Source organism: Adiantum capillus-veneris, chromosome 1 (genome assembly GCF_014529385.1).
Source record: "Adiantum capillus-veneris isolate H3 chromosome 1, ASM1452938v2, whole genome shotgun sequence".
NCBI classification, from domain to species: Eukaryota; Viridiplantae; Streptophyta; class Polypodiopsida; order Polypodiales; family Pteridaceae; genus Adiantum; species Adiantum capillus-veneris.
In genome coordinates this window covers 92385662-92400640 of record NC_140931.1, presented here as the reverse complement: position 1 = coordinate 92400640, position 14979 = coordinate 92385662, and the positions used below count along the sequence as shown (strand labels likewise).

General features: G+C 41.7%; 1 protein-coding gene across 1 annotated transcript; it reads right to left on the bottom strand.

Annotated features, from left to right (window-relative positions):
* Positions 1-2295: 2295 nt before the first annotated feature.
* Positions 2296-3931, bottom strand: LOC147465187 (uncharacterized). The gene is made up of 4 exons (XM_086483823.1): positions 3812-3931; positions 3557-3604; positions 3178-3325; positions 2296-2954 (listed from the first exon to the last, which is right to left on the bottom strand). The coding sequence occupies exons 1-4, from the start codon at positions 3929-3931 to the stop codon at positions 2296-2298; spliced, it is 975 nt and encodes a 324-aa protein (XP_086339949.1).
* Between the last annotated feature and the right edge of the window lie 11048 nt (positions 3932-14979).

The following is a 14979-nucleotide window of genomic DNA, read 5'->3' as shown; positions in this document are numbered from 1 at the left end:
AAACTTCATGGCTTGGCTTTTTTGAACATATTGGGCCAGATGGTATGGATTTTCCTTTGGTTGGGCAAAAAGGTACATGGATCGCGATCCATGTTGGGAGGAATTTTGATACAGTTGCTTGGAACATATGTTTCCATAGGTCTTCCTAGTACACCGGTGAAATATATTTTGGACATATATTTTCTTAGTTTACCCCATTTCCCAGTTTATGGCCATGTTTTTTCCGTCTTGACCATATCTATTTTTTGGAACCACTTTTGGACACATCCTTTGCCTGATATCTGTTATTGCCTCGATTCTCAATGATTTGTGCCTGTAATTCACAGCTTTGCCTAGCTCTATGTCAAATGCCACTAGAATCTGAATCCATCAGAGGGGAAAAATTGATCTAGGCAAATTGCACCACTTTGCTGGTAATCTTTTGCTTGGTTTTGATCCTAAAAACACCTTTAAGTTACATCTCCGTGATGATAGGCTTTAAGTTACATCTCCTTGATGATAGGCTTTGAGTAGAGTGTGAAGCTTCCCAATCGGCTAAAGCAGCAAATGGAAACTCCTTAAGAACTCTGCTCCTAGCCTTACTCCATGAGTTTTTTTCTAGAAGCATACCATCTTTTGCTTGGTTTTGATCCTAAAAACACCTTTAAGTTACATCTCCTTGATGATAGGCTTTGAGGAGAGTGTGAAGCTTCCCAACAGGCTAAAGTAGCAAATGGAAACTCCTTAAGAATTATGCTCCTAGCCCTATTCCATGAGTTTTTTTCTAGAAGCATACCATTTTTTTCCTTTCCATGAGTTTTTGTTGGAATCATACCATTTTTCCTTTGAAAATGGCCAAAAGACCATTAGACTGAAGGTAGCAACTCAGGAGGATTTGATGATTTTAAGAGAAATTTTTGTGATTATTTTTGTAGCACCAGTCATATTTTTGCATTCCCCAGCTAGTGAACCACTCTTGCCCTGAATTTTGACAAAAAGCTACATGGATTGCGTTCCATGTTGGGAAGCATTTTGCAATTCCAGCTAGAGAAGGTTGTTCTTCCTAGCCACCTGTGGGTGCTTCTATACAAATTTTTTTGAATTTAGGGTTTGAGGAACATGGATCGTGATCCATGTTCTACCACCTTTTGCAACTGTTTTTTGCCTGATTCTGCCAGCTACTAGGGGTCTACTGATGAAAGGTTTTTGGTTTTGGGTGAGTTTTGATGTCCCCCAATGGTCATGACAGTTTGTAGATTTTGTGATTTTGTACTGCTCTAATCTATTGTTTTGGTAATGTTGATGTAGTATGGGGCATACATACATGTTCTTGTAGGGTTACTGATCATACTTGTCGAATCTGGTGTAGTAAGAGCTACCGAGGTAGTCGCAACGGGTAGAAACAAAGCCAAAAACCCTATGCTTCTGTGGCTCTCTCTCTCTCTCTCTCTCTCTCTCTGAAATTCCAAAGAGCGAGCGAGATTTTTCGAGCAAATAAAAAATCGAGCAAACTAATCCAAGTAAACTTCAAGGAGCGTATGCATCCCTGTCTCCTCTAATAGAATTTTGGACTTGATTAAACATCAGAGTCTCTTAGAGAAATCATTCTAAACACACCCATATGAAGCCATCTAAAATGAAGTTTGAGAAACAAGGAATACACAACTCAACATGCTAGCACAACTCACTTAGATCTACAAACATAGGCTCCACACTATGTATATTTTGTTGATCAAATATCTATATTCTAGACGATGCCTCTAGTGAGTCTAAGTGATAATATTGCATTATGGTTAGGAATGCAAGAATCACTAGAAGACACTTGAACGTTACCCGGAAAGAGAGGCAAAAAAGGCTATCTTGGTGGACCTTTGTTGGGAGACACCATTTTCTTTCAATAGAAGTCCCTTTCTTTTGTCTCCTTGAGCATGGAAAATGAAAGAGCACATTCATGATTACACTTCTATTTACCCCCCCCCCCCCCAACAGTTAGGTTTGTGTCACTCGATCACCGCCCTAGTATTTCTGTGTTCGGGACAAACAATTTGTTTTTATATCAAGTCTTCAAATACAAGCTTCTCATTTTAGTAGCAAAGCATGGTTGTGCATCATTTACCTTTTACACATGTCAAAAGCACTACTTTGAGAGCATCATCGTCACAAATTTATCATAATTCACGTGTCCATCAACATCTACCTCTCAAATCATTTTATCAGCCTACTCATCTGTCAACTTCTCTCCTAGATTTTTCATCACATGGAGAAGCGCCGTAGCAAAAACAAACCCACTTTGGTCCTTGTAAAAGCCTTGAATGGTTATTTCAACTCCTCCTCAGAGTTGGTATCCATCATCTTACAAGACATCAGATTCAAAAACTTGAGAAAATTGATTGTTCCATTGCCATTTGCATCCATTTCATTGATCATCTCTTGTAGCTCTACTTCTATTGTGTTTTGTCCAAGTGAGTGCATCCTAGTACCAAGATCTTTGGTGGTGATATTTCCATCGTCATCTTTGTCAAAGAGAACGTAAGCTTCATGAACTTTGAGATCTTCTCTCCAATCAATTGCTGGGCCATCGTGCCAGAGAAGGCATGCACAGAAGATGATGAAAAAAAGACGAAAGAAAGATGGGTAGCCGTAAGAATAAAGATGATGAAAAATGGCAAACCGTGAGGAGGAGGACTGCGTTTTGCCACTCGGATAGCCCATAGATTCAATTTTCTTCACCACATCCATGCCCTCAACAACACGTCCAAACACAACCTGCTTTCCATTGAGCCAATGGGTTTGGATAGTGTATTGTAAAAACTCCGAGCCATTATTGTTGGGCTCGACATTGGCCATGGAGAGCACACTAGGGTCAGTGTGTTTCTTGATGAAGTTTCCATCGGCAAACTTAGCCCCATAGATGGACTCCCCATCAGCTCCATCCCCGTAGGTGAGGTCTCCACCTTGGCACATAATGTTCGGGAAAAATGTGTTTTAGCTTAATATCATGCCATTTCAATTTCAAAAATGCCGGTATAGAGCAGGGGAAGGAGGAGAAATTCAGCCCCAAAATAGAGAAAAATAGTGCAAAGAGCAAAAAAATAAACCTAATTTTTAAAAAATTTCTCTCACAAATTCAAGGAAAAGAATTTTGTACATTTGGATAAATGATTTTTCCCGAACACTGTTGGCAAGTGAAGTTTAGAATCACCCTTTGAAATGAAGAGCCCTTGAATTGCAAAGGTTTGTCAGACTTGCCTGAACCCTTCTCTCCAGTACACATTAAAGCCCTAAAGTTCTCGGCATTTTTGGGAGTAGTGTCAACATTAAGCTTCATTATGATGCGTCCGGCCTGCTTGTCACCAATTATACAGTGCTCGAAAAAAACGTTTTTTCAAAAACTTGGCAAACCTACATATGTGAAGCAAAAGAGGTAAATTGACAAAATTTGAAGGTTTTTACACAAAATTTTTACACTAGTATTTTTTAAAAAAAAAAGGTTTTCTCACCTTCAAATATAAAATGTAGAGTTAAATTTCAAAATTTGGATGTGGGAATACACTAAACCTAGGTTTTTTTCGAGCACTACACCAATATTGATGTCTAAGAACTCCCTTGGGTTGGTGGCCAATGGCTATGGTTCCTTAAACTTTGAAAGACTTGGCGATGGAGGAGCTCGAAATCAGATCGGTTGTAGAAAACAAAACAAGATGACACGAGATGCTCAACTCTCTCTCTCTCTCTCTCTCTCTCTCTCTCTACTACTGACCCAACTTTAAGGCCTGCTCGCGTCCGAAAGAGGCCCAAAAAACTCTTCAAATCAGTCTACGCCGCCGCGGACTGTTTTGAGGAATTTTAAAATGAGTAAGTCATTAGAAATCTCCTCTGCTGCAGGTCCTTGCCCAGAAAAATATGGTTGTAGGTCACTGGCTATAGCACGCTGCCTTCGATGCGCAGGCATGGCCCTGCCGCTCTCTCTCTCTCTCTCTCTCTCTCAATCAAATAAACTACACTGCATTAGGGAGGACAAAACCAGCTGCTCCCAACATTGCCCGCCTCGCATGGATGGGTTCATAGGCTTTGGTGCTTGTCAAAGTCTGCAAGTTTCTTGCTAATAAAAAATGGATCAAATCATTTCCACATTGATATAGGCAGCCACGTCAAATCTGGATTGCAAACCCTCACGAAGGTAAATTTTGATTGAGGCTCCTCGTTAGCTGGGATCGGCTTTGGCGGCCTTGCGGGAAGGCTTGGGCTTCTTCTTGCCTAAGATAGCCACAATGGCGGGGGATGGGGAGGAGATGCAGGAAGGGGTGAAGGTGGCAACGGCCTGTCCCAAGAGCTCGGACCAAGAAGAACCTATGAGGGATGTCATTTCTACGGGAAGAGGAAGACAGGGTAGAGGCGGCGATAGCCTATCCCAAGAGCTCAGGCTTGGACAGCAGGGAAGAAGAACATGCAAGGGCTGCCATTTTTGTTGCTCTCCTTGCTCGCTACTCTCTCTTTCCATCAACCAAGCTCTCGCCAGGCTGGCTCTCTCTCTCTCTCTCTCTCTCTCTCTCTCTCTCTCTCTCTCTCTCTCTCTCTCGCCTGAAAGATGTGATGTCCAAAAGCTCCAAAAATAGTCCGCTGCGCCGCGGACTGTCTAGAGGAGTTTTGAAATGATTAATAAATCATTTCAACTCTTTTTGCATTGCAGGCCGCTGCCCCTTAGCACTATCTCACACGGGCATGCGTTGGATGGTGGTGCATGGTCGCTGCCTAAAAAAAGTTGTGGATGTAGGTCACTGGCTACAGCCATCCGCTTTTGCATGGTGGTGCATGTCCCCTTGCATGCGTAGTGCAAATTAAGGCTTGTGTAAGTCGCATGCATCGTGCATTCGATGGAGTTTCATTTCTCACTTAGGGCATGGTCATACGGGGCATAATTTATAGTTATTGGGAACTAAGCCAAACTAAGCTCTTGCATTGGCAGGCGCCACAGAAGTGGTCACGTGACACAGCAACAAAAAGACAAATGCAATTGGCACATAAATGGAGAATCGGTTAGAGAGAGAGAGATAGAGAGAGAATAATTTTTGCAATAATGAGAGGATGAGAACCTCTGCGTTGCTTCCACGTCTATGCATCAAAGAAAAGGTTGTCAATCATCAGTCTGCAATTAAGAAAATCACAAGCACAGTTTTGCTACTATGCTTAAATTGGCATAGTTGCAAAAGCAGCGCTCCATTCTACTAAGCTTCAGCTTGCTTGTGTGTGATCACAATGTTGGCTTAGTTATCTATCAAAATAACTGATAACTAATCCTCGTGCCACACAACCTTACAGCTTCCATGGTGCGCCCTTGATCATGCATAATACTTTATTTTCCATAGCTTTAAGTTGACAATAGACTCTCTCATTGAGTACCCTCTTTTTGCTTATCTTGCATTGCCATGATAGACAAGACATAGCATCACTTAGAGGTAGACGGGGGGATGGTTTACAGAGAGAGAGATAGAGAGATCTTGCGCTACCCGCATATTGGGCACTTATTATCATGTGATTACACGTCGGGAGAAGCATTTGCACCCACCAACCAATGGTATCGGTTCCTTTTAGCACATATAGAGCAGATCACATGACTGAAGCAAGAAGTGAGAATGCCTAATATATTGTTTGTCGCCCCTCTCTCTCTCTCTATGTGTGTACACGTACTCAAGCAACTGGAACAAACACACTTATGAAATAACGATCAACCACTTTGATTGAAGTGCAATCATGGACTAGGAGTCACCCGCATTGGCCTATATGAGAGAGAGAGAGAGAGAGAATCTCAAAAGGTTTCCTTTCATTACTCCTTCTCCAAAATTGGACCCCCCCTACTAGTCTTTTTCTATATGAAAAGTCTCTATTAATGATTAGACTCCTCTTTAAGAAAACACCTAGGTAAAGCATATATACACACAAGAGAGAAGATGAGGTGCTGAGAGAGAGAGAGAGAGAGAGATGATTCCTCCAGGTTGCTTCTTGTAATCCGGCATTAAGGATGTCTAGCAGGCTTAAATAGAAGACGATAAAAAATCTCCTAATTGTTAGCCTCCAAAATAGTAAAGGAGAAAGACTTTTAAAAGATTTTGTGGATGGTGGAATACATGTTTATTCCTCCTAATGGGGAACAAAATAAAATCGGAGAGACCTACTAGGGCAATTAGTGCATGCCCACAAAAAATGTACAAATTTTGGTACACAATGCACATACAAGGCTTTATACATCTATGCATCAAAATTTTGAAGGATGCATCAATTTTTATACTTTGATGTGTAAAAATTTTATATCTTGACAAGCTTGAAATCTATCTCGGGTTTCAAGCTTGACAAGACAAGCTTGAAATCTGATATATATTTCTAAAAAATACACAAAAAGGTAAGTGTTTTTGTGATGCCTTGGAGAGAGAGAGAGAGAGAGAGAGAGAGAGAGAGAGAGAGAGAGAGAGGGAGGGAGGCCTCATTCGGTTGGTACATAACCGTGTAGTGTGACTACTTTTCAATTATCAAGAAAAAGAGAGTTTAGTCCTTGTGATGGGTCTTGCTTGATTTTACCATTCGCTCGGTAAAGCTTGCTCGGTGTATGGTAAGACTCCTCTCTCTCTGAATGCAAATGAGCTTATGTTGCCCCATTTGACTATATGTTCCTAGTCTACCTAGAATGCCCCATTCATACTTACCTCCATTGATCATATCTTGTTGTTCATGTCACCTGTGGTTCGAACCGTTCTTCATTCTGATCCTTGGTCGACAAATGACGTTCAATCTACAGTTTTGATCCTTTAGAAGTTGGCTCAAAATCCATCGTGTGTCGAATCTTTTCATATTTGCCATGTTGGTAGTCCTTGCTTTGAAGTTTCGGTGTTTGCTTTCAAAAGTCAATCCCGACTTTCCTGGCTTGACTTATCAATTTTTGTTGATTATATGTTGTTTTTTGCTTTTTAGTAAAAGAAAATTATTTATTATTATTAGTTAGCCAGAATTTAGCCAAAATTAGTGTAATCTCTCATACATACATATTCTTACCCCGGTATTAGATGTGGCTCATGATTTTTGCCAACTAAGAGTTATAAGGCTGTGAAAAGCTTGTGTTAAAGAAAAAGAAAAGAATTTGATATGATAATAATATATACAAAATGATAATCCTGCTACATTTCCCCCCCTTCCTACTGTGAGTCATCCCAGACAAACATGTGTTAGAGTGCATTGGAACAAAGAATGTGTCTATGCATAGTCGTATAGTGTGGCTCTATGATGCGAATGGAGGATATGCATGGGGAAACAAAATGATGTGCAAGAGAGGGGTGCTGAACAACATGTTCAGTGGCCGCTGATGGCGAGGTTACATTGGAGCTTCGTGATCCCAACAATATTAATCGTAGAAGACGTGCCCTGTGTTTGATGGTGACCTGCAGAAGTTGTGATCCTGCTTGTTGTTTTGATTGAGGGCTTGGTTTTGGTCGCCACTGAAATTGCTTTGGTGTGGTTTCCCTTGAAGAGGCATCTTGTGAGCGAGTTTGTTTTGGTTTCCATACCCACTTGACGTCTTTTGGTTGTCGATGTTGATGTTGGGTTGGCCTAGATTGCCTGACAAAAGCCTTGGGCGGTTTGTCGAGGTCGGATTTTTGTTGAGGCAATGTAGGCTGACTTGTATTGCTTTGTCGTTTTGGTTCCACAATTTCTTTGGATTGGTTTGCATGATGGATTTTTTAACCCATATTTTCCTGACCATGGTTAGAGAATATCATTGAATTGGAGCAGGTGGTGATTGTAGAGGTTCCCATACATGGTCTGTTTGTACAAAGGGTGTGGTGAAAGATTGATCCTCTTGTCTGAGCTGTAAGGTATTGTCCTGCCAATTTGATGTGTCTTGATAAGTGCACATCCATGACACTCCCAGAATAACTGCTTCGTTAAGATCCATATGAAATTTTTGAGGATCCATGACCATATAAAATTGATGAGGATAAACTGTTCCATCAACAGTGATTGGTAAATTTATGTGTCGTAGACTGTCCATTGTGCTTTCGTTTTCCACTTTGAACCCCCTCGTGTTTGGCATTAGAGGTTCCCTTGTGATTTTTTTGAAAGTGGAGTAGTTAACACATTAGCTCTACCCCAGTGTCCACTAATGCTCACTCGGTAGTGCCATCATCAAGTTGTAACCTAATACGTAGATCCATGCCACCTAACCATGTAGCTTTTGCTTGTATGGATGCTATCAAAATAGTATCGATACAATCCTTCTGTTGTGCATTTCTTTGAAAGTTTGCTTGCTTCTTGTGCTTTAATATTTTGATTTTGGCTTCATGCTGTGCCTGTTCCTGAGTGACATGTGCTTGACTTCTATGCTAATCTGCTGCATGTATTGTTTCTAGTTCTTCTGGAGTTAGTGGAACAAGATATTTCATTAATCTGCAGCCACTTATCCAATTAGGCATCTCCTCACCTGCTAATGTTGCAAGCTTGATGGCACCGCTTTGTGATATATCATTTAATAAAAAAGGCCCCATCCCTCGCTTTTTGAGTTTTTTGGAGTGTTGTTTGAGAGTATACATTAAAACGTAATCCCCTTTTTGGAACTCCTTGCCAATCACATGTTGATGATGGAAAGCCTTTATTTGTTATTTTGAACATATATCCCAACTATTGCTCTCATTCTGGTTTTATCTAATTGCTCCATGGTGTCTAGTCTTTCGATAGCTCGTGGCCCGTCCACTCTAATTGTGTTGCAACTCGTAGGGTTTGATAAAGGATTCCATGGGTAGAATCGCATTAATCTTGAACACCAAGTTAAAGGGAATCATCTCGATGGAACTTTTAAAAGCTACTCTGTAAGCCCATAGTGTAGTGTGTAGCTTTTGATCCCAATCATTTCGTGAGTCACTGACTATTTTGGTGAGTACCGTGCATAAGATTTTATTGGTACTCTCCGCTTGCTCGTTAGCTTGCGGGTGATAGGGTGCTGATTTGAGATGGACCACCATGAATTCATCAAGGAGTATTTCAATGACGTTGTTTAGAAAGTGTGTTCCCCTATTGCTCACTATTTCTATGGGTAGACCATATTTGGTAAAGATATTTTTGAAAAGGAACTAAGCTGTCATTCGTGCATCGTTTTTCTATGTGGACTTTGTTCACGTCCGTTTCGTCATGTAGTCTATTGCTACTATGATGTATTGTGCGTGCGACTTGTATCCCGGAGGTATGATGGGACCAATAAAGTTGATGCCCCATTTGGCAAAAGCGTGTACCCCCATCATTGGCCTTAATGGCATTTCATCTCTCCGTAGGGGTGTTTTTGTGCGTTGACATTCATCACATCGTTTGACATAGGTTTCTGCATCCCTAAATAGGGTTGGCCACCATATGCCTGAGTGTAGCACTAGATTTGCCGTTTTATCAATAGAAAAATGTCCCCTGGCTGACCTGAATGCACTTGTTCTAAGATAACGTAATATTCGCTTTTTGCAACACACAATCGTAGTTATTCATCTTTTCCCCGCCTATATAGTTGGTTGGAAATCAATAGATAGTGTTTGGCCTCTTCTTCTACAATTTTCATTCTTGCCTTCACCCATCCCTCAGGGAAGATCTTGTTTCTTAAGTACTCAGTTATGTGAGTACTCCATTTGGGTGCTTGTACTAGAAACAGGATGACTATGGGCTTTTGTCGCACGTATTGAAGCAGGGAACTTGCCTAACACTATGTGCAAGCCACATATGTCTCCTAGCATGCAACTAGCCTAAACTAGTAAGCTCAAAGATGACAATGGTGTGTCACTCACCGCTCTACGCTTGCTGTCATTTTCGTGGAGGATTCCTCACCGCGAAGAAGAGGGAGCCGCCGCTGCTCCGCACTCAACCGCCTCACCACGGTCGTGCCGCCACAATGCTCGATCACTCTCTCTCTCTTTCTCTCTCTCTCTCTCTCTCAAGCGCGCACACACACACACACACACACTAGTATGAAAAGGAGACGGAGAAGGATCATGGAAAGCCTTCATTTGTTTTTTCTGAGCATATATCCCAGCTATTGCTCTCATTCTGGTTTCATCTAATTGCTCAAGGGTGTCTAGTCTTTTCGATAGCTTGTGGCCCGTCCACCCTAATTGTGTTGCAACTTGTAGGGTTTTGATTAAGAATTCAATGGGTAGAATCGCATTAATCCCAAACACTAGGTTAAAGGGAGTCGTCTCGATGGAAGTTTTAAAAGCTACTATGTAAGCCCATAGTGTAGTGTGTAGCTTTTGATCCCACTCATTTCGTGAGTCACTGACTATTTTGGTGAGTACTGTGCATAAGATTTTATGGGTACTCTCCACTTGCTCGTTAGCTTGCGAGTGATAGGGTGCTAATTTGCGATGGACCACCATGAATTTATCAAGGAGGCTTTCAATGACGTTGATTAGAAAGTGCGTTCCCCTATCGCTCACTATTTCTATGGGTAGACCAAAAGATATTTCAAAAAGAAAATGAGCTGTCGTTCATGTATCGTTTTTCTATGTGGCCTTCACTTCCCCCCATTTCGTCATGTAGCTGTTGCTACTATGATGTATTGTGCGTGCGACCTGTATCCCGGAGGTATGATGGGACCAATAAGTCGATGCCCCATTTGGCAAAAGCGGGTACGCCCATCATTGGCCTTAATGGCATTTCATCTCTCCGTAGGGTGGTTTTGTGCATTGACATTCATCACATCGTTTGATATAGGTCTCTGCATCCCTAAATAGGGTTGACCACCATATGCCTGAGTGTAGCATTAGCTTTGCCGTTTTATCAACAGAAAAATGTCCCCTTGGCTGACCTGAATGTGCTTGTTCTAAGATAACATAATATTCGCTTTTCGTAGCACACAATCATACTTGTTCATTTTTTCCCCGCCTATACAGTTGGTTGGCAATTAGCACATAGTGTTTGGCCTCTTCTTCTACAGTTTTCATTCTTGCCTTCACCCATGCCTCAAGGAAGGTCTTGTTTCTTAAGTACTCAGTTATGTGAGTACTCCATTTGGGTGCTTGTACTACTCGAAAGAGGATGGTTGTGGAATTTTTCTGCACGTATCGAAGCAAGGAACTTGCCTAACACTGTGTACAAGCCACACATGGCTCCTAGCATGCAACTAGCCTAAACTAGTAAGCTCAAAGATGACAATGGTGTGTCACTCACCACTCTATGCTTGCTGTCATGGAGGATTCCTCGCCGCGAAGAAGAGGGAGCCACCGCTGCTCCACGCTCAACCGCCTCGCCGTCGTCGTGCCGCCGCAATGCTCTCTCTCTCTCTCTCTCTCTCTCTCTCTCTCTCTCTCTCTCTCTCTCTCTCTCTGAAGTACACACACACACACACACACACACACACACACACTAGTACGCAAAGGAGACGAAGTGGGAGATGGAGCAAGAGCACTCTTCTTGCATTGCACAAATGAGAGAATGAGGTATTTTAGGTTTAGATTGACTTTTATATGGGCTTGCCCGTTCATATTTGGGCACTCACACTTAGCCAATCTTACCTAAACATTATAGGTTCCAGTTTTAGAGTGTGCCTCTCATCGACGATCACTCTTAACCATTCCTACCTGACCAACAAGCACATCCAATAACATAATACACTACTAGCGGGTCCAACAAGCCCGGCCCATGGCTACATGAAAGGTGGTTGCTTGGTGATAACATGCCCCCCTTCTTGATGTAGATTCCACCTTTGAAAGCTAGTGAGAGAAAGCAAAATGAGTAAATGCAAGATTTATGAAATGCTAGGCTGCCATTAAGTACAAATAAATTGCACTTTGATGAAATTAATTAATCAAGAGTTTTGAGCTTATAGGTGAGTTTATCGACGATCACTCTTAACCATTCCTACCTGACCGACAAGCCCGGCCAATAACATAATACACTACTAGCGGGTCCAACAAGCCCGGCCCATGGCTACATGAAAGGTGGTTGCTTGGTGGTAACATGCCCCCCTTCTTGATGTAGATTCCACCCTTGAAAGCTAGTGAGAGAAAGCAAAATGAGTAAATGCAAGATTTATGAAATGCTAGACCGCCATTAAGTACAAATAAATTGCACTTTGATGAAATTAATTAATCAAGAGTTTTGAGCTTATAGGCGAGTTTATCAATTAGTTAGCTATGACTAAGGTTAAAACAACTACTATAGTACTAGCTAAGCTAGGAAGATTATCTAAATGCAAGATTCCCTTATTGTACTTTTTAGCTTTGATTAGCCAACTAGCTCTCACAACTCCAAACAAAAGCTTGAAATTTTAATTGTAAGCTCGATGGAAGTCTTTTAAATGTCACTTTTTTTTCTTTCTGTTTTGGCTCACAATCATTTGACGTGTGTGCTTATTTTGTATGTCCGGGGCTTTTTGCTTCTCAAGGAAAAGTGCCCACACTGAGAACCTCTAGGGCTCTAGTACCATAGATAATACATGTGAGTGAAGTACCAAATCAAGCCAGGATTTCTCTTCCAACGTAAGATTTTTCATTTATGGCACTTATGTTTTTTGCTCCCATTTCCTTGGTATTCTCACTAGTGTCTTTTGTTGTTTAAGTGAGCAAGCTTCTCTATGCCTAAAACATTCCTAAGGTCTCAAACACTCAAATAATTTTATCTACTAGGACTAGTGTTCAAGTAAATGAGTTAACCTAAAGTCACAGTCTCCTAATCTCAAGGCTCATCTATAAGATTAAAAACTCTAGTTCGATCAACTTAAGCAAAGACAAATTTATATATGTATAATGGCAGATAACAAACATAACTATTGCACTCAAACAAATCATGAAAAACCACAATTAGCAATTATACATATCCAGCAACATGAATCATGGAAAGTAGTACACCTGGAGGTATGGAGTTGCTCATTTTGTCAAAGCAGATGTCCTCAGCCATGTGGATGGAAATCTATATAAGTTCTACATAACAATATCAAACAACAAGGCACTATATCTATAGGAGGCATGTTAGTGTGAAAAAATAAAAACTCCTAGAAAACAAACTCCTTTAGAATCAAGGAAAGAGGATATTTTATAAATTAGGTGGCATCCCTAGGCCTAGGCCTCTATCCTCATCATCTAGATAAATGAAATCATTTTTCGTGAGGCCATAGTCTTCCTCGGTCTCTATTTTGTCTTCTTCATACTCTTGTGCAAGCGTGTTAATCCAAAACCTTGCTATGCGTGGATACTGTAACATTTAATGGCCTAGTAACTTGTGTGTAGTGGAAAATAGCATTAACATAGTGAGCATTTCATTAGAATAGATTCCTAATGAGAATAACAAGGGTGCTTGGATGGAGAGAGCAACAAAAAGCTCTTCAGGAGAGAGTTTATTATTGCCTTTGTAAACTCCCTTCTCTTTAGCTTTGTTGGAGTTGCCCTTATGAGAATTTTGGACATTGTCCTTCCCCTTAGGCTCATTGGAAACCTTGTTTTTTCATGGGCTTAGAATTTCTTTTAGCCTCCGTTTGGAAATTGATTCAAGAAGCCACCATAGTATGGTGTATAACCACCGATATGGTGTGTGGCCTTTGGGAGTTGACATACTCCGCCATTTCTTCAATTAAGCCCGCACAAAATTGTTGCTTTTGCTCTCCAAAATCCAAAATTTTGAAGACAGTGGATTTGAGTTGTAGGTCCCAAAACTTGTCTACATATTTGTGAATGGATTCATAGGGAGAGAGCTTCAAGTTTCGCCATTCGGTGAGTACTTTGTCTTTGGCATCGGTGGCCAAAAACTGCTTCATAATGGAAGCTCTTAAAGCTTTCCATGTTTGGGGAGCTCCACCATTGGCCCGTAGGCTAGACCACCATTACCTGGCAGACTTTTGAAAGTGGATAGCTACATGGCGTAGCTTAGAGGACTCCGTGAAGCCTTCATCTCCAAACGCCGCATCAAACTGTTGGTGGATAAAGGCCAAGACTTTGTCCATAGCACCAAAGGTGCCATCATAGGTAAGGAAAGAGATGCTCTTCCCTCCCTCTTTGAACTTCATGAGGTTGGATGACCTCTTCCATGTGGCATAGGATTTCCTATGGCCTCTTCTTTTTGATGGTTCAAAGGTTGCACCATCACTTTCTTCAAAAGGTGAAGAATTTGAGGAAGATGGATAAGAGGGTGACCTCTTTCTCGCCTTTTTCTTGCCTTGATCTTCTTTGTCTTCACCATCATTTTCATAAGAGCAAGAGGATGAAGAAGATGGAGAAGAGGGTGTCCTCTTTCTTGCCTTTTTCTTCTCTTGCTTTTTGTCATCCCTCTTTGAAGTAGGGGTGGAGAAGTATGTGATGGTCTTCTCCGTTTCGGAGGTGATGGAGAGCGTTTAGCCCGCCGTCTTCGTGGAGCCATCTCCGTTGAGGTGGCAGGAGACTCACTCCTTTCTCCTTCCTTCTGTGGGGGCTCTTGAATTCTCCTTTGAGAAGGAGATGCGTCATCAAGGTGCAAATTTCTGAGCCCTTCATATGGATCCTCTTCTTCTTCCCGAATCGGAGAGAGGCCTCTTTTGGAAGTTGTTAACCCTCACGGCTCACGGACACCCCATTACCTACGATGGACGCGTATTATGTATTTGGTAGAGTCAGGTACCGGGCTTGTCGGACCAATAGGGAAAGGTAGAGTGATCGTCGATGAGAGGCGCACTTTAACTTGGACATTCAAGGGATTAGTTGGTTAAGCATGGGCGCCCAAGTGTGAATGGGCTAATTTTTGCTCATTCTCTCATTTGTGCAATTGAAGAGTGCTCTTGCTCCATCTCCATCTTCTTCTTCTTCACCTCCTTGTGTGTGTGTGTGTGAGAGAGAGAGAGAGGGAGAGTGTGTGTGCGATCGAGCATTACGAAGGCACGACTGCAGCTTCTTCTTCATCGCGGCGAGGAATCCACCACGAAGGCGAGCGTAGAGCGGTGAGTGACACACCCTTTGTTTTCTTGAGCTTGCTAGTTTAGGCTTGTTGTGTGCTTGGAGCCGTTTGTGGCTCGCATAC

Bases quoted from the DNA above. Each gene is read 5' to 3' on its own strand.
- LOC147465187 (XM_086483823.1), bottom strand. From the start codon at position 3,931: ATGCCTGCGCATCGAAGGCAGCGTGCTATAGCCAGTGACCTACAACCA. The intron at 3,605-3,811 runs GTCCGCGGCGGC...AAGGAACCATAG, and splicing joins TTTTAAAATTCCTCAAAACA to CCATTGGCCACCAACCCAAG. The intron at 2,955-3,177 runs TTCTAAACTTCA...AAAACACATTTT, and splicing joins CTCTTCATTTCAAAGGGTGA to TCCCGAACATTATGTGCCAA.